Here is a 27,391-nt window from a genome sequence, read left to right as displayed (position 1 = left end):
AAAAAATGCATGGAAAAGTGAAAAAAATTTCATTGTATTGGATTTTTTTTTTTTTTTAATTTCAATAGTAACAAAAAATTAATGTGACATAAAAAGTAAAAAAACTTAAAATGTTTTGAAGGTAATGGTTTTTTTTTAGAGAAGTGAAAATAAGAGAAGGGGAGATGGAAGGGGTTGTCAAACGGGGTCACATTTCCTGATTGAGATGTTGTGGTAGACTTGTGGCGCATGGTAAGATTATTTCTCGGCACAGTTTCATTTTATGGTTTGCGGTGAGAATGTGAGGGAGACTGGAGACTCCAGATAAATTGGTTGGTCACAGTTTGAAGGACGGGTGTGGAAAATATTGACCACCACTTAGTTAGCTACCCAAATTCAGATCATATTTGATGTAGTTTGTGGGATAAATGCAGTAATACCCGGTGTTGAATAACTATTTATTTTAAAAGTTTAAACTGATAAGAAATAATTAATTTAAGCAGTTATCCTGATATTAAAATTAGGGTTATTTACCATTTCAAGAATTCTCAAGAAGAAATTGAAAACTGGAGAAGAGCCTGTTCCTTTAAAATGAGGAGCAAAATTGTTATTTCACTATTTTTTTTTTTTTAAAAAAAAAAAATTTACCCCTCCTTTTAAAGGAAGTTAAGGAACCAGTAGAACTGGAGAGGATCTGAATTCCCTCAACAGAAAGGAAGTCCCAAGTCCTGAAAATAGCAAATTCTCAAATAGAACCAACTTTTCCTTGGATTTTCCCAATGTTGAACTAATTAGAAGGGCAAGATGAAAGCATCAGAGCGGTTTTCTAGTCATCCGGGCAGAAAAGATTAGAAGCTAATGCTAAACAAATGGCACTGCTTCTGCAGAAACAGCATGTACGCTTGAATAAAAGAATGTAACTGACATAAAGAAATATACTTGTTCAATAGGATCTGCATGCACCCAGGATAGCAAAATAATTTAGAGACAAAATCACATAACAAAAATTGATCACCTCAGAATTCTAATAGATGACAAGTGAAAGATATGATGCTTCAACCCTTTTCATCCTCTTTCATGTGGGTTTCTTTACAATTCCACCAGAAGTCAGAAGGGTAAGCTACAACTGGGGGAATGCGATGTTTGGGGGAGAAACTCCACCCTCTCCTTCCTTCTCTGGCTTTCCCTTATCTTAGCTGTCCTTGAGTTGCAACCACAATCGAAGTAGGAAGGCTTTAAGGAGCCCCTTGCACTTTTCTCGTATGCAAGATCTCATTTTCCTTCTTTGTCTGCCAGTTTTAGAAAGTTTGAGGGTAAGGAATGATACTTGATTAATTTCCTAAATGATAGTTACTCAAGTCAGAAGAAGATTAAAAAAAGAAAAGAAAAGAATAAGTTACCATGATCATGGTTTAGGGATGTGCTGTCTCGTGGCTTCTTTGCAGTTCGTCTAGCTGCCTCAGCTGTAATTATGTATCCCAAAATTAATAATTTACTTGGAAATTGGCATATGAAACTCAAAGGAAAACACATAATGAAATAAACAAACAGTTTGCCTGAGCGAGCAATAATGGCAGACCAAAAAAGAAAGACAGAAAATTGGCATTTTAAGAGCCAGAGAAAGAACCTAATATCCAACCTTACCTTTAATTTTCCTTTTCTTTTTAGCTCTCCTCCTCTTTCTCTCTGCCTGCGTAAGCTCAGCTTCTTCTTTAATCTTTCCTTTGCCGCTAAACACTTCCTCAGGAGCCAGCATAGCTGCATCCGAGACTGCCAAAGGTGCAATCTGCCCAGGGGAAGACATGCCACATATTTTACTTGCTTGTTAAATAAGGAGCAAATTAAATGAAGTGAAGATGTGCAAATTCTTTACCTCTTCCATTGCTAGAGCGGGGACATTTGCTTGTATAGACATGTCCTCTATAACCTGTCCAAAACAACACATAAGAAACAAAGACAAGGACACAAAAAACGTTCATGACATAACGCCTAAAATTATTTTTTTGATAAGTAACATAATGCCTAAATTATATGTTCACTAAAATGATCGAGATTGAGAAGCATACAGGTTTGGGAGCAAAGTGGAAATGAGAAAGAGCATCCAGCTTTAAGCAAACCTTCTTGAACAACATACTTGCCTGATCAAAGATAACACCTTCAAACATCAAGTATGGAAGGAGCAAAGAAAAAAGAAAAGAAAAGAAAAGAAGAAAAAAAAGACTGTTAAATGGGAAGTTCCAAAGTCCTAGTCTTTCATACAGCATCATGAGGACACTAGGATACAATAATTGACAAAAATTGAATAACAAGGAATTGCAGTAAATATATACGTAAAAACAATCAAAATTCGCACCTCTTTCTTCTGTTCATCCTTGAATGACAACGGGGCAGAAGCCAGATCTGTCTTCTGAACATATTCTTCCTGCAAATAATTGAAAAGATAGCTGTTCAATGCTTGAAACTTTAAGTAATTTAAGGAAGAAAAAACCATATTATTAACTTCATAACTAAAGGTCACAAATTAAAGATCCAGTGTACATAACCAGAAGTTAAGGAAAAACGAAAAGGAGAGGTGGGACAGGGAGAGTAATTCCATAATGGATGATGTCGGGAAATACAAACCTCATAGATGTCAGCAAGACCCTTCTTGCTCTTATTCTCATCCTGCATATTTCAACAGGAAAAGAGCTTGAATAAGAGATTTCTATCATCATGATAAAAACTAGATACAAACCAAACCACAAAATTGACAATTCCAGGACACAATATTTACCAACTCTTTAACTTCTCTCGGTGCTTTAGAGGGCAACATGGGAGCCTTTTGAACATCATCAAACCGCCCCTAAAAACATCATAGCAAGATTGCTTTTGATTAGTATCCCGAAGAGATCTACACAACAGCGACTAATGTTGCAATAGGTAATGTCAAATAAAACAAAAGGCAATGTCTTCCTATTTTTCCTGGTGGCATATGACTATCCCTGTCTAATACACAAATAAAAGTATAATTTGATGACAGAATAGTGAAATTCCAACTAATATGTACTAAACAAATGGAGTCTACCTCAAGGATCCTTTTCTTTATCAAATCTTCAAGTGATGCTGTAACTTCCTCAGTGATTACAGGGGCAGGTCTCACATTGTGCTCAAAATCAAGATCAACCTCTAATGCACTGTTCAATGGCCTTTTTGCAGCAGTTACCTGTTGTTATAAACCATAGATGCAAGGATCTGAGTCGTATTCACATTCACTTCAATTGTAACCCGTGCAAGTTTGTCTAACAATAGATTTTCAGAATGATGATATAACCTCTCCCTGCATAGTCCACGCTTTTGGATCCAGGTTTGCTTTTTCCATCTGCTCTATTGTAGATCGAAGCTTCTCAAGTTCTTTTTCATGGGTGGAAACAGTCTCTTGCTTCTATAAATAAAATATAAATAAATCAGATTTATTTCAACAAATATTCCTGCTTATGAGTGAGATTTCACTACTAATAAGCACGATGCACATATACTTTGTTCAACTGTAAAGAGCATATAGAAATAAACAATGCCTTATTTTCAAATGTATTATCATCTTCTTCTTGTTCATCATCCATGTCTGACTCTTCTGACACATCTTTCAATTCTGATTTTTGTTTGGCAGCCTTTTTCTTCTTAGCGCCAAAAAAATCTCCATAACTGAAAACCAAATATGCATGGGTAAAGCCCAGAAAAAGAAACATTAAGAAAATCTAGCATCTAGAATTTCAAAATAAACTCCCCAAGAAAATCTCTCGTCTAGAATTTGAAACATACACTCCCATGCACTACAATGATACATCCTTGGTAATAGAAGCGGAATCACTCTAAAGAATTTGCATTTTCCAACTATATAACATGACCGTGAAAAATTCAAATTTTCCTAAAGAATACCAGTATGACTATAACGAATTGGAGCAGTTTATTATAACCAATGACAATAAAATGAACAAGAACAAAACCAAAAGCAAACAACAAAGTAGCACCTCGCCAACTTGTCCGCATCTTCATCGTCACCATGCCCAAAATCTCCAAGCTAAAAGAACAAAATGCCAATGAGTTAAGAGGACACAAAAAATATCATCAAAATCAAGTAAAAAAAAAAACTTAAAAAATATGCATCTTCTAGACCAATTCAAAACCATAACCACCTTTAAAAAACAACAACAATAATAATCTTTAACACACACCAAAAAAAAAAAGAAAAGAAAAAGAAAAGAAAAAGAAAGAACTAGAATTCTTCCATAATGACTCAAATTCCAGTTCCACGATGAAACCTAAGAATTCTAAAAAAAACAAAAAACAAAAAGAACCAATCAAACTATTCGAAATTTATCTCAAAAACAGCCCCACCTCATCATCATCTTCATCATCTTCATCTTCATCTTCATCTTCATATTCACCTTCACCATCGTCGTCATTCAGACCCAACCCATCAACTTTCTTCACCTCTTTCTTGTCCTTCTTCTTTAACCCATATTCCCTAGCTTCATCCTCCTCCAAAAACTCCTCCAATTCCTTTATCTTCAAAAACCCATCTTCAATCCCACCACCTGCACCTTCCTCTTCCTCCTCTCCACCCTCACTCCCCCTCTCCCCCTCTTCCTCTTCCTCCTCCTCCTCCTCATCCAATTCCTCATCAAATCCATCAAAATCCTCACTTTCCTCTTCCACGACACTCCTCCCACCCTCTGGTTCCTTCTTTGCAACCTCTAGAACCTTCTTGAGCTTCGAGATCTCTTTTGGGTTCTTCTCGAACCGTTTCACATCGCGGCGGAGAGTTGACAGAAGGGGAAGCGCTTGGAGGTCGATTTGCTGCCATACCTGCTCGGCGTCGAAACCCTTGGTCAAGAGCTTGTCGAAGGGCGTTTTGGGCGTGAATGGCCTGAGCGACGCGAAGAGGTGCTCCGAGGCGGCTCGAGCCATTTGAGAGAGCGCGGGGCTCGGCGCCAGCCACACCGGCGGGTCCGTGCCCCTCAGGCGCTGCAGGGCTTCGGGCCCAGACTCTTCGCTTATTGTCTCCATTGCCATTGATGACCAGCCAGGCTTCTTCTCTGTCCCTCTCTGAGAGTGCGAGAGACGAAGAGGTAAAAAATGAAGTTGGGTTTTGGGGGTTAGGGTTTTAGACGGGTCAGCAGGTGTTAATAAAAACGATAATTGGTGTAGCGTTTTGGGGCAATAAAAACTATAAAAGCTTTTTTATTTTTATTTTTTTCTTTATTTCCTCAAATTATCCAATGATTTTTTCTTCGAAATATTATAATATATTTATTGTAATTTGGAACCAGTTCAAACATGGTTTAGATGATAGTGTTTGTCTATGAAAATGATCGATCTTATCTATAAAATAAATATATAAATAAATAATAAAAAATTGATAATTTTGTTCGAGTAAATGTTTGGACTATTAAAAAATATGAACTCAATCAAAAATATCTCTTAATTACTTGCATTGAGGACAGGCAATTACATAAACTCCAATCCCCATTTGTTCTGCTATCTATCTATTAGGCCTCGTTTGGTTTGCGGAATGTCTATTCCATTAGGAAAAGGAATAACTATTCATGGGAATAGATGAAGGTGGAATGGAATAACTATTCCTATTCTTTTGTTTGGTTGTAACTAGGGGTGTAAACGAGCTGAGCTACTCGTGAGCTTACTCGGGATCGGCTCGAATAAACTCGACTCGTGCTCGAATCGATTATTAAATGAGCTATTCGTGAACACGAAAATCAAACTCGATTATTAAACAATGCAAACTCGTATAAACTCGGCTCGACTCGATTAAAGCTCGTGAACCCGCTCGTATAAGGATCGACTCGTTTATTAAGGCTCGACTCGTATATATATATATATATATGTTAAAAATAAGTTTTAATTTGTTAATATATAACTTATTTGTACAATATACTATATATAAGAATGAATTAAGTAACAAATAAAAATAGTCAATAAATATTAATTGATTATAATTATTTGGTTGTATCAATATGTATATAAAATAGTAAAAGTGAATAATATTAATACTTAATTGTTAATCATATAATCATATGATATAATGACAATTCAAATACTTAATCATATAATTCATATTATATTATTTATGTAATATAATATGATTATATGATCATATAATAATATAATTAACATTGTAGCATATAACATGTAATTATTGATTCACTATATTCAATGTTATAACTTATAAGTATTATTATTAGATACTTATGAATCATTACATCACCGTCATCACGTGATTCAAAATCTAAGATCATATGAGCATACAAATAAAATGATTAAGTATTTAGATACTTAGATACACTGATTAAGTATGATGTAAGATTTTAAGTATCTAATAATTATTAATAATACTTAGAGTCTTAGATACAATGATTAGGTATATAGATTATATACATAAGTATGAATTCATATTAATTATACGAATTATAATAACACTTTTTAAACTTAATCATATTATTCATATATAATGACAATGTAATTCATATAATCCCAAATTAAGTTATTAGGATTGGTCGATTGGTTCGATTGGAATTACTAATGTGTTAATTATGATAATAATTTAGGTGTTATCATTAGAATTTAGATCATATGATATAACATTGTGCATTTGTGCTACATAACCATTAGATATGAATCATATGATCTAAGAATTATCATTAGACTTTAAAAAAAAAAAAGGTATTATTATCATTTGATATATAGAACCATATGAAAATATAATTATTATAATTATTAATGTTTTAACTTAATATTTATATTGACTATTGTTACATTTTTTTTTTATTTATAATTAAATGACATAAATTTCCTACAAACCAGTAGGTATGAAATTTAATACAACTCACATATAAGATTAACATGTGTCCCTTAACATGTGAGAATCACATGTTTTAATAACAAGTGCTTCTTGTAAGAATTCAATGTCCCACATGACCTGACACATAAGACAACTTATTAGACTCGATCTTAATGTGTAAATTAATCCTCCTTTATTAATTGTTGGTTAATGGTTAATTAATACACCTTAATAAAGTGTTGGTTAATTAACTACGAGAAGTTAATGATTCTTATTAATTAATTCTAACTTTGATGGAAAGTAGAATTAATGGTAATAAAAGAACAAATGTTAAACTCGTATAAGCTCGGCTCGACTCGACTTGACTTAATTATTACCGCTCGAACTCGGCTCGAGCTCGTGATGAATAAGCTCGAGATCGGCTCGGGCTCGTGATGAATGAGCTCGAGCTCGTAATGAATGAGCTCGAGCTCGGTTCTGGCTCGCTCGAGCTCGGCACTGGCTCGCTCGAGCTCGGCTCATTTACACCCCTAGTTGTAACGGTGGAATAGAACATTGCATATGTATTCTTTTGTTTGGTACAGTGCAATACATTGGTGAATGGAATCATATTATAATCAAATTTTCTAAAATACCCTTATAATACAAATATAATTTATATTCTTGAGGACATTTTTTTTTCTTTATTTAAGAAACATAAACAATCATACTATGACCTTTTTTGTTTTTTTTTTTGTTTTTTTTTGTTTTTTTTTTTTCATATACAATTACGCTACAAAATGATTTACAAGGAAAAAAAAAAAAAACACACACACACATAATCATCATATCACCATCATAAAAAAATAAAAAAATAGATCATCTGCAAAGCCTTTTTTATTTTATTCTTTTTTATTTGTTTTCCAGCAACAAACATTCATTCTTTGCTTATAAAGTAAAATGATTTATAAGAGAAAAAAAAAAAAAAAAAAAAAAAAAAAAACATAATCATCATAAAAAAAAAAAACAACTACAAAGCCCTTTTTATTTTATTATTTTTTATTTGTTTTTCAGTAACAAGCATTCATTATTTGCTTACAAAGTTTTTCTTAAACCTCCGCAAGGCAATTGGAGTCCCCCCGATATTAAGAGGTACTCGTTTTGCTACGTCTAAGTGCATTCTGTAGGCTAAATCATAGGAGGAGGAAAAAAAAAAAAAAAAAAAAAAGAAAAAGAAGAAAACTACCCCACAACAAATTAAGTTGAGTTGAGAAACAGAGAGAGGGGGATGAGAATATAATTGCAGAGATGGAGAAAGATATTGATGGTGCACTTGAGTGATGAATTTTTGAAATCAGAATTAAATTCTTATTTTGTTTGCGAATTTTGAAATTTGACTTTTTAGAAAAAATTGAATAAAATATGATTTGTTTATAAAAAGTTGAATAAAATATGATTTATTTCTGAAAAAAGTAGAATCAGAATTATATTTTATTGTCAAAATTTCGTATCAAAACACACCATGAGTTGAAAAACAGAGAGAGAGAGGGATAAGAGACTTGGGTGTTGAGAAGGTTGAGGTTTTTGGGTAAAATACGAATTTAATTTATTCCCATAGGAAATGAATAGGTATTCCACTCCTTTTTGAGTGGAATACTTATTCCTCTTCGTAAGGGAATAGCTATTCCGTGGGAATAACTATTCCCTTAAATAATATACAACCAAACAAAAGAATAACTATTCCGTAGGAATAGCTATTCCTTTCCATGGGTCTAATCCGCAAACCAAACGAGGCCTTAGTGTTGGGCTTTTCCCACAGCTTATGCCCAAAAAAAACTCCTTTAGGGATATTTAAGATAGTGATATGAGTTTGATAACATTACTAAGGCCTCGTTTGGTAGGTAGGATAGGTATTTCATAAGAAAAATAAAAAGTTATTATTAAGAATAGAAGATGTTAGAATTGAATAATTATTTTTTACTTAGTAGAGCAAAACTCCCTTATGGAATATGCAAAGGTGTAACTTGGGCAACAAAAAAGGGGGCCCGATACTTCAACTAGAGGAGCGACCTGTTGGTTCACCAAACCCCGACCCAGCGTCACACGTTCTCCAGGTCTGAAGGGATCCAGTGCCTAGTTACAGACTCCTCTAGAAATTTCAGAAATAGGCAGAATATAATTTTAGAATATCTCTAACAGAATATACATAACTCATAATAGTCAGATTTCTAGTAGAATATAATTTTTTATCGTAGTGTGGATAGTAAATAGGTAGAAGAGCATATTCACTATTCACATTACAAACAGTTTTTTCTATTGTTTTCTCTCTCTTCATTTTCTTCTTTCACACACTCTCTCTCTCCCTCTTTCTTTCACACTCTTTTACACAAAAAATAATATTTAAAGAAAATAAATAGTATAATAGAAAATCTGTTGGAGAGAGTATAGAAAAAACAATAGCTAATGTAGAGAGTTATACTTTTTCAATAGCTATTTTGGTTATTATTACTGTAGAAAGCAAGAAGAGAGAACATTAAAAAAAGAAAAAGAAAAAGTAAAGTTCACGCATCCCCTCAAATTATCATTCAATTGACAATGTTTCCTCTAAACTTTTAATTTGGATAATGTTCTACCGTACTACAAAAAATTGTCAATATTTATCCCAATGATGAAAATACCTTTAATTTTTCTTGTAAGTACAAAAATAGCATTAATAAAACAAAATAAAATACTATTTTTTTTTAAAAAAAAAAAAAAAACATAAAAACCAAGGGTGAACATATTTTTTTTTCGTTTTCTTTTTAAATTTATATGAATATTTTTGTCCTATTGAAAAAATTATAAGATCAGTTTTGTCTTTTTGTTGGCCTTGAGGGGAATATTAACAATTTTTGATAATTTAGAAATAACATTATTCCAATTCTATTTTGGTTATTATTACTGTAGAAAGCAAGAAGAGAGAACATTAAAAAAAGAAAAAGAAAAAGTAAAGTTCACGCATCCCCTCAAATTATCATTCAATTGACAATGTTTCCTCTAAACTTTTAATTTGGATAATGTTCTACCGTACTACAAAAAATTGTCAATATTTATCCCAATGATGAAAATACCTTTAATTTTTCTTGTAAGTACAAAAATAGCATTAATAAAACAAAATAAAATACTATTTTTTTTTTTAAAAAAAAAAAAAACATAAAAACCAAGGGTGAACATATTTTTTTTTCGTTTTCTTTTTAAATTTATATGAATATTTTTGTCCTATTGAAAAAATTATAAGATCAGTTTTGTCTTTTTGTTGGCCTTGAGGGGAATATTAACAATTTTTGATAATTTAGAAATAACATTATTCCAATTAAAAATTTGAGAGGATATTGTCAAATGAACAGTAGTTTTAGGGATATAATTTTATTTTATTTTATTATTTTTTTTTTTTATAAAAAAAAAAATCCAAAAAAAAAAGGATTGAAATTCACAACATTTGTCTGTTTAAATTGTTCAAATAAATTTTTAGCTAATCGGACCGACCCGATCAAATATGTCCATATCATGTATCAAGAATTTGTTAGCAAAAATACAGTGAATGGTTATCCAAACGAAAACAACGTAAGACATTTTCGTAGTAATCAAACCAACCCCATTTGCAAATGTTTTAATTAATCAATTTGTTTTGTCTCTGTCCAGTGTCCACAGCGCCAAAAGGTCAGCCCCTGTCTCACGCACGCACGCACGCACACTCGCTCTGGGTTCATTTTCCTCCAACTCTTCCTTTCTCGCTAACAATCATTCAAACCCGTACCATTTACCAAAACCCTCTGCTACCAATCCAAGCGCAAGGACTATCCCTAGCCTGAATCAAATCGCAGCCGCCGGTTCATTCTACAGAGGTTTGATTCCCTCTCTTTTCACCTCAAAATTCCATTCATTTTCTTTAATAAAAATATATTGTATGAGTTTCTGAGTCCCCGATGATCGGTTGGGAGGGTACTCGTGGGGCCGCCTCCGAACTCGCATCTCCGGACCCGCCCGATTCGTTCCCGCAACCCAAATCGGACGGGGGAGGCGATGTCGATGCCGAGCCCGAGCCCGAGCCCTCATCGCCGTCGCAGTACTCGTCGTGCGGAGAGTCCGAGTTCGAGCGCTACTGTAGCGCGAACTCGGCGATGGGCACGCCGAGTGTGCGTAGCTCGATCACGACGTTTAACGATTGCGAACTAGAGTCTGAGTTTTTAGGGTCTATGAGGAGTGATAGTGGTTTGGAAGGTTTTAGTTTGGGAGGGTTGTTCGATAGGAATCGAGAGGACCAGAGGGTTTGGGGTCGCGGTAACGAGTGTTTAGGTGATAGAAATGTTGAATTTCGAGATGGGAAAAGGGTAAAGGAAGAAGGGAGGTTGATAAAGAGTGGGTTCGAGTTGTATGATACTGAGGGACGTGATAAGTCAAATGAAATGATGGGTTTGAAGGTTGGGAGTGTGTCGGGATTAGTTGCAGGGTGGGATGATGGTTCGGGTGAAGCAGGTGGATGTGGTGAAGGTGATGAAGAAGGTTCTATAGGGTCAAGAGAACAAGGCGAGTCAGGAATGTTGCGAGTTAGTGTTGAGAATTTGCCTGGTAGAGAGGCCATTGGTGAGGAACATGGGGATGAGGTTGGAGTAGATTCGTCATCTGGGTTTGTTGGTGAAGGGGATGGTGGTTGCTATGACGGGTTGAATTTGCCATCTGATTTGCTGTTTGATAGAAGGGAAACAAAGAGGGAAGAGGAGGATGGGACGTCATCGAGATATGAGCATTCGGAGGGTGAAGATTCGATGTATAATTATGGTACGGATGATGAGTGTAGGGATCGCTTTTATGTTCAAAGAAACATGCATTATGGTAAGGAAGCAAAAGCGGGGAATGAAAATCCGTTGCTTATTAACTCATCTGTGGCATTTGGTTCAGAAGACTGGGATGACTTTGTGCAAGAAACAGAGGGAACTACCCTGGCTTCTCTGGCCTGGGATGCATTCCAGGATCAGAAAGAACAGCATCCTGCAACTGGGGGGGACATTCTGAATTCAAATTTTGAGACCTCCATTGGGATTTCAAGTACTGGTCAAATAGACCAAGGACAAGTTGTGACAGACATGCCTGTGGCTAGGAAACAAGTTCAAGATGATTATGAATTGGGTGATGATCTTGATAGCTATTCTCCGAACCCAAATAGTATTTCAAATTTTGCTGAAGCAGAGCTAATAGAAGACGTGAGAGACATTCCTGAAGCCAGTTATCATGTTCAAGGTGGCAATGAATTGGCTGGATATACCGAAAGTACTTCCGTGATTCCAACCAGTTTTTCAAATTTCCATGAACCAGAACAAGAAGATGTCAGAGATACTTCTGTTACCAACAATCAAGTTCAAGCTGCTGATGAATCAGAAAGTTCTGCTAGTAATGCCTTTCAAATGGAGCTGGAACAACTTGCTGAAAAAATACCTGTGGAGATGAAATTGAACATTGTGGAGAATGGCATGGAAAGGGAGCATCAGTTTATGACAACTGAAGAATTTATTGGCATTGATGACAGTCGAGCTTTAGAAAATCAAGATTTGGGTAAATCAAAAGAGAAGTTGGACCTTTTGGATGTGACAATTAATCAACTTTGTTCCCATTCACCTGTATATCCGGAAAACATAAACGTCAACTTATTTGAAGACCATGATAAAATGCCATCCCCGTCAGCTTCTGAAAACAGGGTGATGATAATTTCAAACAATTCTCCTGTTTCCACAGATCTCTTTGAAGACCATCCTCCACCAATTCGGGTCAGTGATTAGTTTCTCTGTACTCATGTTTTTTTTTTTTTTTTTTTTTTCGCAGTTTGCAGCCAAGTAAATAACTAGATTGTATTTTTCTTTTTTGATAAGTAGATTGCTAATGTTCCTATTGTAATTTTCTAGTTTATAATTGAAAGACTAAATCACTTTGATTCTCATTTCTTTTTAATATTGATACTTCAATGAATATATTGATATAGGTCTTAAAAATGATATCTACATGTATTATAAAAGAGTCACTTTGGGTGATAATGGGAAACTCGTAAATACTTTAGATACAAAATGCACAAAGTTGATGCTGCAACCCAGAATTTAAAAGAACTGAATTAAACAAATAGTTCCTGTTCATTCTGGTTCCTAGAATCTGGTTTGTCCATTAACAAATTTGCATTTGTATTGGGCTTTGTAAGTTCAAGTTATTACCTAGGTGTAGCTCGTATGATATTGTTGCAACTTGCTTGGCACTCTGGCTTGCTAAAATTATTACATATGGTGATCTTTTATCTTAGTTGATGTGTCAACTACCTTGTGCAAATGTATAGTTGATCAACCACCATTCGTGGTTATCTAGGAATCTTGTGTGTGTTTCTTCAACATTACCTGTTAAGCAGGTTGTATACTTCTTATTTTCACTCCATTTTGCAGACAGAAAATCTTGATATAGATGAATTCTACAATGAGATTGTACATGACATGGAAGAAGTTTTACTTGACTCTGGCAAGACTCCTGAAGCTAGGTTCTCTCAGGATAATAGGATGTTTCAGTCAGAGCTGTCTCTGCCTTTGAGAGATGGTGGGTCGACTGCTTCTACTTCTGGTACAGATGATGCTTCCCCACTCATTCAGAACCCACTGAGAATTGATGGGGTTGAAGTGGTTGGTGCAAGACAGAAGAAGGGGGATGTCTCTTTTAGTGAAAGACTGGTTGGAGTGAAGGAACACACCGTGTATGAAATAAGAGTGTGGAGCGGCAACAACCAATGGGAGGTTGAACGACGATATCGTGATTTTTTTACTCTATATCGTCAGTTGAAAACATCATTTGCTGACCAAGACTGGATTCTACCTTCTCCCTGGTCCGCTGTAGAAAAGGAATCCAGAAAGATATTTGGGAATGCTTCTCCTGATGTTGTTGCAGAGAGAAGTGTTCTTATTCAAGAGTGTTTACGTTCAATTCTCCATTTCAAGTTTTTATCCAGTCCCCCAACTGCATTGATTTGGTTTTTGTCCCCTCAAGATTCATTTCCCAGTTCTCCTATGTCAAATACACTGGTGCCCCCGTCTACCTCTTTTGCTAGAAGGGCAGATACAGAAAACATTTCCACTTTAGGGCAGACTATATCACTTATTGTTGAAATCCAGCCATACAAACATATGAAACAGATGCTAGAAGCTCAACATTATTCCTGTGCTGGATGCCACAAACATTTTGATGATGAAAAGACACTGATGAGAGACTTTGTACAGACATTTGGTTGGGGTAAGCCTCGACTTTGTGAATACACTTCTCAATTATATTGCTCTTCGTGCCATACAAATGAGACTGCAGTCTTACCAGCAAGAGTTTTGCATCATTGGGATTTTACTCCCTATCCAGTTTCTCAGCTGGCTAAATCGTATCTGGAATCCATACATGACCAGGTAATTCAGAGACAGGCACCCACTCTCATGGTTTGGAATGTTGTTATTTATAGCTTCTCAATGCACACAAATGATCAGGATTCACTGAGTAAGAACATTATAGTTTTGTTTATGTGCTCCTTTTCTTTTTTCTTTTTGGCAAAAAGCAAGAATATTGTTACATATACTTCTTGTAATATATATCACATGTACGCAACACCTAGTTATCACATGTATTCAATGAGTAAGATTCGATGTTGTTGGGGTAAGCAGGATATATCACATGTATGCAGGACCAAGTTATGTGAACAGAGTTACTTATCTCCAAGTCTGAGGCCTCATTTTTGTAAAGAAAATTACTCCAGCATTGCAGAAAAGCTCATAGTTGACATTGAAAGCATATATATATATATATATATATATATATATATATATATATATTTTAAAAAAATATTTTATGTGATTGGTGACTAGTCTAAACATCTTGCCTTTTCCTGGCTATAAGTCTAAGGTCATTCATCTCTCTCTCTCCCCCTGCTTTCGGGGCAGGTTTGGGTGTTTGACAGGGGCTTCAACTGTTTTTTGGGATTTGGGTTTCACGTGGGTTTTGGGTGTTGTGGGTGCTTTCTTGTCGGGAGGGTTTGACGGGTCGTTTTACTGTTTTTGGGTTCTGAGTTTGTAATATTAGGCTTATAAATCGTTGAGCTCGGATGCCTCTCTCATTCCAGGGGATTTTTGAAATGGCTTTGTGAGGGGATATAGAGAACAAGCTTTTATCTTTGGCTTAAATTATATATTATAGTCCTATTTTGCTCAACTTGGACATGTTATGCACTTAATTATTTTTGGGGTAACCCCAAGGGTTGGCTCAAGTGGTAAGGGCATTGGTCTTTGTGGTAGTCCCATGAGGTCTAAGGTTCAAATCCCCTTGGGTGCAAATAATTCCTTCGGGCTAGCCCCCCAGCGAAGCCGGAATATTATCCGATCCGTGTGGAGATGGCACTTTACATGGCTCCGAGGTTTACCTAAATGTGGTGGGTACACGAAATGCCCTACCTTGGAGGGGTTCCTTGTCATTATAAAAAAAAAAAAAAATTATGTTTGGGGCAGGAGCATCATGATTATATACATGCATATCAGCAACTTGATTAAGAAAAAGTGAGAAGTAGAAAAGAGATGTACTGCACATGCAAGATTAATTTTTTTAGCCAGTTTTTACTTCACGTTTAAAAGTCAATTTAATTTTTCAATTTCAAGTTAACTTTATCGGAGGCCTTGATAGATGTCGATAATGAGTTTTATCTTGCAGCCCATGCTTTGTGTTAGTGCGGTTAATCCTTTCCTATTCTCAAAGGTTCCGGCCCTGCTTCATGTTATGGGTGTCAGGAAAAAAATAGGAACCGTGCTTCCATATGTTCGTTGTCCATTTCGTAGGACCATCAACAAAGGACTTGGGTCTCGAAGATATCTTCTTGAAAGCAATGATTTTTTTGCACTTAGAGACCTTATTGATCTTTCCAAAGGGCCCTTTGCAGGTTAGCTTCTTATTACTAGATTATTGCTAATTCATGTTTTCTTGGGAATTCACAAAATTTCATGCCCTCATTTTGCATTTTTGTACAACACTTGCAATCTGTCCATATGTGATATTGATATAAACTCGTTGATTTGATGATCTACCACAGTTTTGATTCTACTTATTATCATACAGTTTTTCCTTTTAAATGGTGTGGAAACATAACCAAAGACTTCCATGTCCATGGAACATTTAAGGTGCAATTAATTACCTTTTCTAGTAAGTTGGTTTACATTTTTGTTATAGAGGTCAGCATTTTTCCACCAATTTGCCACCTTTGGTTAGAGCAGCATTATACGAACTTTTGGAAGATGATAATCATTTGTTGTCATAGCCTGTAAACTGGATTTTTTCCCCGAAGATCAAATCTGCCACATCTTAACATATAACTTTGACCTCAAAAAAAAAAAAAGAAAAAAAAAAAAAGGATCCTTGTGAATTCAATCATTTGAAATGTTTCATGTGCTGATGATCTTTTCAGCGTATAAAACATTGACCTAGTGTGTTTTCTTTTCTAAATACATCTATATGCATTCCTAATGTATATCAACCCTTATGGCAGGACTACCTGTGATGGTGGAAACCGTCTCAAGGAAAATCACGGAGCATATTACAGAGCAATGCCTCGTATGCTGTGATGTGGGAGTACCCTGCGGTGCTCGACAAGCTTGTAATGACCCTTCTGCTCTCATTTTCCCTTTTCAGGTGGGCTATGGTTTTACACCACAAATTAATCACATACTTTCTTCACTTCTTTTGGTTTGATTAGTTATGTGTTTCAAAAGGAAATACTGTGTAGTTTTCTTATAATAACATAGTCTGAGCTGCAAAATAATCAACAGGCAGGTGAGGTTGAAAGGTGTACATCTTGTGAATCGTTATTCCATAAGCCTTGCTTCAGAAAGCTCACAAACTGCCCTTGTGGGGCACACCTCAGGGTGGAAGAGAGTGTAAGCTACAGGGCCAGTGGTGAGGTTAGTAGAGCTTTGGACTTGTTGGGTAAGAGATCTGACTCTGGTTTGTCTGTCGGATTGTTCTCTGGACTGTTTGCAAGGGCAAAACCGGAAAAGACAAGGGAGCATAAAGACAGTGACAACGTTATCTTAATGGGTTCCATGCCAAGCACTTCTCTGTGATCACCTATAATTGAATTTGTATCATTTTTGTTTCTACATCTGAAAATATCATACTTCATTTTTTGTACCCATGGGTAGTGTATTCAGTACCCAGTCCTGGCTTGGGCAGTATACCGTTGTAGAAAAGGGAAGAGTTTTTTTTTTTTTTTTTTTTTTTTTTTTTTTTTATTTTTTTTTGTATCAGTAATCGTGAAGACAATAATATGTTCAAATATTAAAAGAGATATACTCGTATAAACTCAGCTCGACTTGGATAAGCTTGTATAAACTCATATAACTTCATTTTTACAAAAAAAAAAAAAAATCGTATTATTTTAATTTTGTAATAATAGCATCTTAAGTAAAAAAGAATTATCTTCCTAATATGATAGATATAACTTGAATTATTGTTGTGAGTTTAATTTTATAGATTCCTGTGTACAAGAGTGTTTGTGAGTATGTGTAATTATATGTGTGTGTATGCACGTGCGTAATTTGTGTTTGTGCATAATGAATTTATATACATATATATAAACTGGAGATTATATTATTAAAATTCAAGTTAATTTATTTAATGAACTCAAATGATAAAATTTTAACAATACTTAATTAATTAATGATTGGTATGGATTTACGAAAATGTAAACAATCATGATATTTACTTTATATAAAAAATGAATAAGTTAATTGAGCAACTCGTGATAAGATTGAGCTTGACTTGTGTTCGAAATAAAATTAAATAAGCAAAGCTTGAACAGAATATCTAACTCAGTGATAAGTTTGAGCTCGACTCGTGTTCAAAATAAAATTAAATGAGTCAAGCTTGAACATTCAATACTCAACTCGAATACAGTTCTAATATTTTTGGGGAAGCTACATTTATCCATTTCTAATTACCATTATTTTTGAAATGTCATAATGTTTTAATTTTTGCAATGTCCTTCCATTTTACAGTAGGGGTTGCAATGTCTCCCTTGCATACAAAATGGCAAAAATACTCTCTCTCTCTCTCTCTCTCTCTCTCTCTATATATATAAGTCATTTTTTTATTTTATGGAGTATGTTTTATCATTTTGAGTCATGGAAGGAAGGAGGATGTTGCAAAAAATTATAAAAAGAATTTTGCAGCCTCTTTTATTTTTTCAATTTATTTTTTTTTTTTCAATTTATAGGGATATTTTTGTAACAGTTTAAAATTGCCTGTGGAAAATAGATTATGCTGAGAAAAAGAATTGACAAGGAAAATAAAACTAGAAAAATAAAATAAACGTAATAGATGCAACAATGGAGAGAAGGGAGGAAAAGTCGAGGGCAGGATATAACACCCCATTTTTTATTTTTCATTTTTCATTTTTAATTGTTCATTTTAGGGAGGCGCACACGCAAGGAGCATACATCGTGATCATAGTGCAGTAATGGAGAAGGGATCCCCCCCCCCCCCAATTCATGACGGACCACAATGGTTGTCAATATCTCACTTTTTAATTTTACAGTAAACATTGACATGGTGGAGAATTTGAATGGGAACAATTTTAGGGAATTGATTAATTTTTAAGCAAGCATCATCATTGATTAATTTGAGGGAATTGAAATATTGAAAAATATTATTCCATTCATCCCAAAATAGATTAAAATTTGCAACCCATATGCATTTAATAAAAATAAAAATTACGGTAATCTAAAATTCCCTTAGATGGGTCAAGAAATATGGGTTCAAAGTAGAGAAATAATTGTTGTACAATTCTTGACACAATTCTTGTATAACTTCAACTACTTTTTTTTTCAAACTAACAATTGGATCTGTTTTCCTATATGTGAGTCATAAATATCCAATTGTTGATCTTAAAAAAAGTTGTTAAAGTTATACAAAAGTTGTAAACGTATCATATCTTGTTCATCAAAGTATGAGGAAGAAAAAAAATGTGAGCTCAAATTTAAAGGTAAGACGGAAGCTTAGCTGGATAAATGCTTTTATTTTGATATATTTTTTTTTATATATATCTTAGGACAATTTTGAAAAGGATTTTTTTTTTTAATTTTTTTAAGATGAGTAATGCTATATACTACAGGCTGATCCAAAAACTGATGGACATTGTCACATCAACTCAGTGAAACAGATGAGAGTGTAGCATATAGCTTTACTCCTTCTACCACCTAAAATCAGATATTATACTAGGAATATCACTATCACAACAGTTCCCAATATGATTTTCAGTTTTACTGGTTGAAATTCTTATATCTCTCACATTAAAATAAATAAATAAATAACTGCAAATGTTGCAGAGCATATAGAGGAGAGGGTCAGAGGAACAAGTATTTCTCAATTAATTTCTCTCAAGAACTATTTGTTATTACATCTGTGCCATTCCAGTTGGAATGGATACATGAACAATCTAAGACTACCTTGTTTGACCATTTTTGTATATTTTTTTATGAATTTTTGTTCAAGACATGTATCAATACTTCTGTTTTTGCTTCAGAAAGTTTCTATGCCCAGTTTATGTCATGCACTGATAGGACTGCGGGTACTTGGTTGACAGCACAAAATGTTTCAGCTTCATGATCAGAGCAAAGATGCCATAGCATGGGATATGCATTACTGCCACCGACAAGTACCTTCAAATTCCAGCACAGCCAAAAAGAAAAGGGGTTAGAAATTTAAAAATAAAAATAAATAAATAAACTTTTGGGACAAAAATCAGGAAGGAGGGCAAGTTTCATGGCAGAGAAAAAAGATATTTTAAAAGAATTTGGATCACAATGCTGAAGAACCACCAGTCTGTTTAACCCAACATACAGCTTTTGACAGAATGACTTCAGATGCATGTAAATTGTAAAGATAGTATGGATTCAATATGCATCAAATTTGTGTGCAAGAACTGATATGTACAAAAATTTCTCGTTAAATGAGGCTTAGGTCAGTTCGGATTTGTGATTTCAAAACGTGCTTTTTAAAAATGCAATTAAGCATTTGGTTTAAAACTGCACTTTTGATTTGCAAAAACGCGATGCCAAATGCACTCTTAGAGCAGAATTTTGTCCTGAACACTGCAAGGTGAATGGTTAAGAGTACGTACCATAATGGAGCATACGAAGAAGACAAGTCAAGAAATGGATATGGCCACCTGTTTTTGTCAAGGCAGAAGTTACCTATTAGATAACAAAAATGACGTTTTTTTGTCTGATAATAAAAAGATAACAGATGAAGCTTTTACCAGAGTTTGACACTAGCATGAACTATCCACTGGAAAACTACATAAACGACTGTCCATAGGGAGAAATATCCGATTCGAAACCACGGAAACCGCTGAAAAGGGAAAACAACTTTTCACATAATGTATATTCATGATAGGAGTGGGAAAATGAGGAGCAGATTGAGCTAATTGCAACAACTTACCAAGGAATTCAAAGCCGTGTCACCAAGCAGGAAAACAGCATTGATTGTGTGCATGTTTATAATCAGCTGCAGTAATGAAAAAGGAAAAGACGGGTTTTTATGATCAGTATTCACAGTAGAATGGAGAGAGGGATAAGGGGAAGGAGAAAAGAGTCCTATTTGCAAGTTAAAAAGGAGATGGGTCTTATTTTAGGAAGATGCAATGCCTGCTGGCAGAGTGTTAAACCATTAAAGGTCTCTGTCTAGTGGTACAAGATTCTGGGGTTTATTCAGGGAAGGTAAAAATGATTCATGATGTGATGTAAAATAAATTCATTCCACAGACTCCTGCTTCTAGTTGACTATCTATCCCACCAAAATTACTTGAGAAGGGTTATTATTTAGATAAAAATCAAATACAATATCACAAAGAATTATATTGAAGCTCTAGATGATACTTACAAAATTTAGGTTGTAATCTTTCATTGTAAGAAAAGGAACAATGATAAACCAAAAGACACAATCTGTGAGCATAACAGCACCTGCATTCATCTGTTTACAAGAACAAGAAAATGTCAAAACTAGTAGCATGGAAGAAAACAAAGCCATTCTACTTTCCAACTTCAGCAGCTTATTTTTGAAAAAATTACCTGGAAAATTATTTGAAACACATAACCCCAGATGCCTGCAGGTTTGCGTAGATTATGTTGTTCATGGGGGCCAGAGCTTTTGGATGGATCAGACATTTTAGAATTTTCCCCATGTGTAGTAGCCCCACCAGTACCTTGCTCTGCATCTCCCTCTACATTACCAACCCTGTCACCACCAGCTTTCTTATGATATTGGTAACACCCATACATGGAGAGCAACGATCCGAGCTAGTCATGGCAATTGAGATCACAAGCAAATAAAAAATATAGATAAGAAAGAGATTCAAGCATTGATATAGGTAGAGAAAGGAATGAATCATATTAACTAAATAACAATTTCAGAGAAGGCTTGCTGAAGATGCAAAACATACCCCAAAATAAATGGTGATTAATGTAAAAGTCCACCTGTCCAGAAAAACAAGAAGAAAAAAAACATGTTGAATTAGAATAAAATTATACACAAACAAATTCCTCAAAGCATATCATTATGCAGATCTTTCTGAAGTACGAAATAATCTCAAGAACGAAGAACAGCTTACTGAGTGTAGAAGTAAAATAGACCGCCGCCTCCATCTGTCAAAGTAGTGACAATGAGCAGCACTAAGAGCACAAAGAAAGCAAAAACTCTGAATGCTAGCAGCCAAGCAGGGTGGATTCCTTTCAAACATGGCCGCCAAGTTTCATCCTCATATAAAGCTCCTGCTTCTTCTTGTTGCTGGGTTTCTCCGGGACTGCGTTTGCGGAAACCTTCGTATTTCCATATCAGAAAGAGTGCGAAAACCATGGAAATCCAGACCCATATGGAACAGAGCAACACCCTCCAGTTCAGCCAGTAACTTGAAGTTGTTGTATCAGAAGCCATGACTGGGTGCCAAGAATCTTTTGAGGGTCCTGTTGAAAAACTCATGGCGTTACATTTCCTTCTCTGATTCTTCACTCACTATGATTTGGAATGATGGGTGACTTTCCCAAATTCTCAAGCAGGGAAGAAAACAAAAGGGGAATTTGAGGAGAAAAAAAAAACGACAGGAATGCAAAAATCAAATGAAACTTGAACAAAATTTTGTTCTTGTCAAATTAAGAGTACAATAAAAAATAAAAATAAAAATTTATTTTGAAGTAAAAACAGCAGGAACCTACAAGAGTCCTAATGAAACAATAATCAGAGTGGAAAGCGAAATTAAGGAAAATGAAACCCAGAAGGCATAATAGTTCCTAAAGATTACAGCTTTAGTGCAAAATATCTAAAGAATAAAGTAAAAGAATCAATGGGTGAGGAAAGTGGAGTATAAGTGCTCAAACCGACAATCACACGTTAATGAAAACCCAAATCCAGAAAGGCTAAACAGAGTGTAATCACAAAAACCCAGGAATGAAATGAGACAAATTTGGGAAGAGGTTAATGAACAGTCACATTGATCATTGGTTTCTCATATAAATAAACACGACAACCACAATGGAAGATTTGGTCCAACAGAGAGCTCAAAACAACAAAATGCATCACCTTTTTGACCTTATTAACGACCAAGCATCAGCAGAGTTACAAGCAAAGGAAAGGCTTATACTTAAAAGGGAAAGCAAGAGAATGGGGCGGTTTGTGAGAGAGGCCGAGATGCTTTGCTTCTTTGCTTTGGATTACAAAACTAGAAAAGAGAGAGAGAGAGAGAGAGAGAGAGAGAGAGAGAGAGAGAGAGAGAGGAAAAGGGTGGTGTGCTTTGGGCACAAGGCACAAGCTTTCTTCCATAAACAAGATCTCTTGCAAAATTGACCAGCCTCCGTATTTCCATGCAAATTGCAAATATTATTTAATTCTCAAAAGACATGCATATGTTTGTCACCTTTCTCTGGACTCCCACTCTTTTCAAGTTTTTTTGTGTTACAGAAACCGAGAGAGAGAGAGAGAGAGAGAGATAGAGAGAGAGAGAGAGGGGGGGGGATTTTGTGTCGGAATGCTTGACGATGCTTTTAGGACTGGAGTCCAAGTTTGCTGTATAAAAGAAATAAAGGGGCAAAATAGGAAGAGAAATGATATGCTAGATTAAGGTTGGGAGTAGGATCCAAGTTGGACCCAAATGATTTGGGCCATTGATTTGGCTATGATTCATCAATCAAGAGAAAAGGTAGGATCCCACAAATTTTCTGAGTAGGACCCAAGTTTGACGCAAATGATTAAATGCCATGATTCATCAATCAGGAAAGGTTGATTAGGGAAGTGGGACAAACAAACTTGTAGGGCTGTTTTGAGGCACGCTCATTGCTGGGTCGTTAGCTTCCAGTTAAAGCATCATCTTCTTGTTGTTTGCCCTCAGAAGTGGGACCCAAATAACTCTCAACATTTTGATTGCCCAACAACGAGAGCTATAAAAAATTGTAGGGATTGGGAGAGGGCTTTCACAATGATTTATAGTAATTTTTTATTCAAATTATTAATAATTTAGGCATATATAATGTGAAAGAATTCTTATAAAACTCTAATCCGATAGCTTGTCCGATAAGGCTCTCCTTTGCAGAGAAGTAGCCGCTTAAGTAAAAGAATTTCTTATAATTATTTATTTAAATTGTTAATAATTTTAGTCTTATAATGTGAGAAAATTCATATAAAATTCACATATTCAAATAAATTTTAGAATAAATAATTATTAAAATTCTAATCCGATAGGCCGTCGGAGAGGGCTCTCATGTTCGGGAAAGTAATAAGAGTTGCCATTCTCATAGTTTCTTACCCAATAAGGCAATAAACAAAGGAGACACGTAATAGTAAGAATTCTCAAATAATCTTCTCCCTTGCCTTGCAAGTTTTGCTATCGTAAGGGGTATTTTGGTAATTTAAGTGAACTTTATGGGGTTAGGAAAGTAAAAGGGACGATCTTGGTCATCAAATTGCAAAATTGTCTACCGGTGAAACGTGTCTTTCAATCAGTGGTCATATCTGGCCGGCAATCTTCTTTGGGCCCAGAAATGGAAGGGTAATTACACAGAAATTAATAAAACGTGAAGGCCGTGAAGCACAACACCATGCAATTAATTTACTACAGTAAAAAAAAAAGAAAAAAAAAAGGCAAAAAAAAAGAAAAAGGGTGTATTCTGCCCTTTGGCTCAATTCTGCCTTCTAAAGTTGAACAAATTAAAGACACCGACTATCATGCCTTTTTAACTTTCATCTCTTCAATTACCCCATCAATCAACAAAACAAAAAGAAAAGGAACAAAAGGGGAAAAAAGCAACCGAACAATTTATATATATATATATATATATATATATAGATAGATGAGAAGATAATTTATATTTATTTTCATCGTTAAATGGATGCTGAGAGATTCATTTGATAATGTTCTTGATCAGGTTTGCACTTTAATTGCTTTTTAGCAAAAAAAAAAATAAAAGTAAAGACAAAATACTTAAGTCTGATTTCACCTTTATATCACATTATAATATTTTTTACGGATAACTTCACTTAAGATTATCCAACTTTCACATTTTTTTGAAAGAGAATACCTGAACTTCAAAACGTCTCAATTTTGAGTACCCATTTTTAGGAAAGTATCAATTAGGAGTCTTCCGTTAAATTTTATCAAAATTTTCAAAATACCCATGTGTTTATTTTTTTAAAAAAAAAAAATTATAAAAAATCTGAAAGATTCAGGCATGAGTATGTACAAATTTCGCTAAATTATAACCAACACCTAAATCCTAGATTATTTTTTTTCCTAAAAAAATGAGGGGTATTTTTAAAAATTTTAATATGATTTAACAGAAAATCATAAAGGAAGACCTCTAATTGAGACGTTTTGAAGTTATAGTATCTTCTTTCAAAATGAATGAAAGTTCGATACCCTTAAGTAAAGTTCAACCTATTTTTCAGCTAAAAAACAAAAAGCATTATCAAGCAAAATTTTTTGATAGCATTCAATTCTTTGTAATTTTTTTTATTTTAATTTTTGGTTAGATCTTTGATTGGGCCGGGGAGGATGCTTCCTTTGTAACAAGCAAAATTTGTATTGATATTAATTTTTTTTTGGCACAAATATGGGGGGGGGGGGGGGGGGGGGGGGGGTTGCACTTGCACTTGTCAAAGGAGAAAAAGGGACAGGTTGTCAAACTCTTTGGACAAATGTTTGACATAATTGTCAAGTAGTCCACAATTTATGACAACCTCTTAACGTCGTGACAAGCGTGGCCGCCAAGCAAGCACAGCATTAGCGAGACGCTACAAGTTGCTTGGAGAGTAGGAAAGAGCAAGGGTTTTGGAACTACTAAATCCGTAAATCATGCATGCTTTTAATTACAACCCCATAATAGCATGATATTATCAAATATTGGTGAAGCAAACATATACATATGGGCATGCATATATATATGCTACTCTTTCTATTTCTCATTAGTTAGGATTAGGATAAATATTTCTTGCAATTGGCCGGGTTGTTCGATTTGACAGCCTCATAGAAATGAGACTGTAAGGCCCATCTATCTTTAGACAGCTTGAGGTGTGGGGTTTGTTCGGAACAAGTGTTGTTCAAATTGCATGTAATTTGACAACCCCGTGAAAAGACGAGACTGCGAGGCCTACCCATATATATATTCCAGATAGCCTGGAATCTCGATCATTTTCACTTCGCACAAACAATTGGCTTTGGTTTAAATCATCTCATAGAAATTCATAGATGCCTTTGTTTTAAATCATTAAAAATATTTTTCTTTAATTATTAGTTATGGGAACAAAAAAAGCATGAACCGGTTATCATCTTTCATGTCTCAACTACTAACGACCCCAATCAAGCTAGGTTGTGTGATGCCCTTAATTAGTTGAGATTTGGAAGTATTGCACATAATTGAAGAAAAATATATATTACCGCATGAAATCTTATCTAAAATATCCTATATATATATATATTCTCAAAATAAAAACACAAACAAACAACACAAAACATATTAACAAACGGAGCGACCTTAGCCCGCGTATGCTTGTTCTAGCTAGCCTATCGTTGAAAGGAAAATAATAATAATAATAATAATAATCACTTTCTTATCTATGTATTCATGACATTTCCATGGAAATATGAAGAAGAAAATACAAGTATTAATTTACTACGTACTGGGCATTCAATATTTATAAAGAGAGGAATTAATAAGAAAAAGAGAATTTACCTTTCATATTGATCAGTGGCTTTTTGTGAAGGGATCGGAAAACCCAGCTTAATCAGCTCCTGAAACTTTGAGTTAAAAGGAGTGACTATTAATGGTGCCTGAAGAACAGCTTTAGGTGCTCAACTTTCAGTTAAAAAGCAAAGGAGATGGAGGAAGTAGAGAGAGGCCGATAATTAACAAAGAGTTCACAACAAAAGGCAGGTTAATTGGCATGCTTTTTTGGTTTCCACGTTTTAAGCAGTTCAACACGCTAACCAAGCAAGCTAGAGCTAGAGCTAGAGCAAACTCACGTCAAATATATATATATATATAAAGGGGATTTCATGTGAGTTTTAGTGAAGAAACATGTCTGCTTGTAGATAGAAACAAACAACAAAAAGATGGACAAAAAACGTGGGATTGATGTTTTATTGGCGTTTCAATCCCTCATGAACATAATAGATGCACAGAGGGTTTGAGAACATATATAACGTGTTCATGACTTGGAAGAATCTCTCTCTCTCTCTCTCTCTCTCTCTCTCTGTATATATATATATATATATATAATTTATTGTCATCCTTGTATGAACCTTAAGGGACGTCAGTTACCTCCAAAATAAAATAATCTTAACAGTCAATTTTAACTTTACTATTTTATCCATTAACTTTTGCAGAATGAATGCGGCCTGCATAATTAATAGTCTTTCACCACAGTAACTCAATGGAGACTTAGTCATGCATGCATCTTCAACAATCGGTGAAAGTTGCACATCCCAAACAGACAAAACAAGTGCATGAAATTAAACTTTTAACCAAGAGTCAAAATTCATTTATATATATATATATATATATATAAAACTGCCCTTAGTAAAGATAATACTAAGGGGTGTAAAATCGGCCGGTTATAATTGGCTAGTAACTGGTAATCGGGTATCAACCGGTAATCGGATAACCGGCCAACCGGTTTGGTATCCGGTTGGAAATAATCGGTAACCAGTTATGTAGGAGCAGTTCCCGGTTTTAGAAAATAGTGAAACCGGTTATAACCGGTAACCGGCTATATATATAATATGTTTAAATGTATTCATTTATTTAAAAGACTAAAATAATAAAATTTAAGGTTTTACACTTTTACTTCCATTTCAATTTAAGCTAACATATTGGGCCAGAAAGGTTGAAATGGCTATTTCAGAGATGTTTTGAGGTAGTTTCATCAAAATATCATTAAGTCTTAGCATGAGGTTTTGAACAAATTGTGCTTGATGAGAATTATCACAGCAATTATGCCAGTTTCGAAAACAGTACATTTTGGAGATAGTTCAAA

At 34.8% G+C, this 27,391-nt stretch overlaps 3 protein-coding genes across 5 annotated transcripts; 1 reads left to right on the top strand and 2 right to left on the bottom strand.

Annotated features, from left to right (window-relative positions):
- Nucleotides 1-886: 886 nt before the first annotated feature.
- Nucleotides 887-5,137, bottom strand: LOC133875890 (M phase phosphoprotein 10). Its single transcript, XM_062314154.1, has 13 exons — nt 4,354-5,137; nt 3,987-4,036; nt 3,534-3,660; nt 3,290-3,400; nt 3,044-3,181; nt 2,753-2,821; nt 2,602-2,643; nt 2,333-2,401; nt 2,046-2,117; nt 1,853-1,906; nt 1,624-1,765; nt 1,380-1,442; nt 887-1,268 (listed from the first exon to the last, which is right to left on the bottom strand). The coding sequence occupies exons 1-13, from the start codon at nt 5,029-5,031 to the stop codon at nt 1,252-1,254; spliced, it is 1,632 nt and encodes a 543-aa protein (XP_062170138.1). The 5' UTR covers nt 5,032-5,137; the 3' UTR covers nt 887-1,251.
- Nucleotides 5,138-10,475: 5,338 nt separating this feature from the next.
- Nucleotides 10,476-17,005, top strand: LOC133874880 (uncharacterized). Of its 2 annotated transcripts, XM_062312767.1 has the most exons (5): nt 10,479-12,594; nt 13,252-14,247; nt 15,536-15,761; nt 16,365-16,507; nt 16,645-17,005. In XM_062312767.1, the coding sequence occupies exons 1-5, from the start codon at nt 10,759-10,761 to the stop codon at nt 16,936-16,938; spliced, it is 3,495 nt and encodes a 1,164-aa protein (XP_062168751.1). In that variant the 5' UTR covers nt 10,479-10,758; the 3' UTR covers nt 16,939-17,005. The 2 variants fall into 2 exon arrangements, 1 of the variants encoding a protein (XP_062168751.1); XR_009901402.1 differs by lacking the exon at nt 16,645-17,005 and having other exon boundaries at nt 10,476-12,594; nt 15,613-15,761; nt 16,365-16,502.
- Nucleotides 17,006-19,218: 2,213 nt separating this feature from the next.
- Nucleotides 19,219-26,586, bottom strand: LOC133875282 (uncharacterized). Of its 2 annotated transcripts, none has more exons than XM_062313363.1 (9): nt 26,089-26,586; nt 21,483-21,834; nt 21,315-21,348; nt 20,944-21,171; nt 20,756-20,845; nt 20,315-20,380; nt 20,133-20,224; nt 19,995-20,042; nt 19,219-19,533 (listed from the first exon to the last, which is right to left on the bottom strand). In XM_062313363.1, the coding sequence occupies exons 1-9, from the start codon at nt 26,093-26,095 to the stop codon at nt 19,416-19,418; spliced, it is 1,035 nt and encodes a 344-aa protein (XP_062169347.1). In that variant the 5' UTR covers nt 26,096-26,586; the 3' UTR covers nt 19,219-19,415. The 2 variants fall into 2 exon arrangements, with proteins under 2 accessions (XP_062169347.1, XP_062169346.1); XM_062313362.1 differs by lacking the exon at nt 26,089-26,586 and adding an exon at nt 22,448-22,604.
- Nucleotides 26,587-27,391: the final 805 nt, after the last annotated feature.

The sequence above is a fragment of the Alnus glutinosa genome, chromosome 8 (genome assembly GCF_958979055.1).
Source record: "Alnus glutinosa chromosome 8, dhAlnGlut1.1, whole genome shotgun sequence".
In the NCBI taxonomy this organism is placed as follows: Eukaryota; Viridiplantae; Streptophyta; class Magnoliopsida; order Fagales; family Betulaceae; genus Alnus; species Alnus glutinosa.
Note: the sequence above shows the minus strand (reverse complement) of the source record. Positions and strands in the feature narration are given on the sequence as shown.

Coding starts and splice junctions, on each gene's coding strand:
- LOC133875890 (XM_062314154.1), bottom strand. CDS start 5,031: ATGGCAATGGAGACAATAAGCGAAGAGTCTGGGCCCGAAGCCCTGCAG. Junction 2,822..3,043: donor TAAAGAAAAGGATCCTTGAG/GTAGACTCCATT, acceptor TGATGTTTTTAG/GGGCGGTTTGATGATGTTCA. Junction 1,443..1,623: donor AAAGAAAAGGAAAATTAAAG/GTAAGGTTGGAT, acceptor ACATAATTACAG/CTGAGGCAGCTAGACGAACT.
- LOC133874880 (XM_062312767.1), top strand. CDS start 10,759: ATGATCGGTTGGGAGGGTACTCGTGGGGCCGCCTCCGAACTCGCATCT. Junction 12,595..13,251: donor ACCATCCTCCACCAATTCGG/GTCAGTGATTAG, acceptor TCCATTTTGCAG/ACAGAAAATCTTGATATAGA. Junction 15,762..16,364: donor TTCCAAAGGGCCCTTTGCAG/GTTAGCTTCTTA, acceptor CCCTTATGGCAG/GACTACCTGTGATGGTGGAA.
- LOC133875282 (XM_062313363.1), bottom strand. Junction 20,225..20,314: donor ACACGGCTTTGAATTCCTTG/GTAAGTTGTTGC, acceptor TTCCCTTTTCAG/CGGTTTCCGTGGTTTCGAAT. Junction 20,043..20,132: donor CATGCTAGTGTCAAACTCTG/GTAAAAGCTTCA, acceptor TGACAAAAACAG/GTGGCCATATCCATTTCTTG.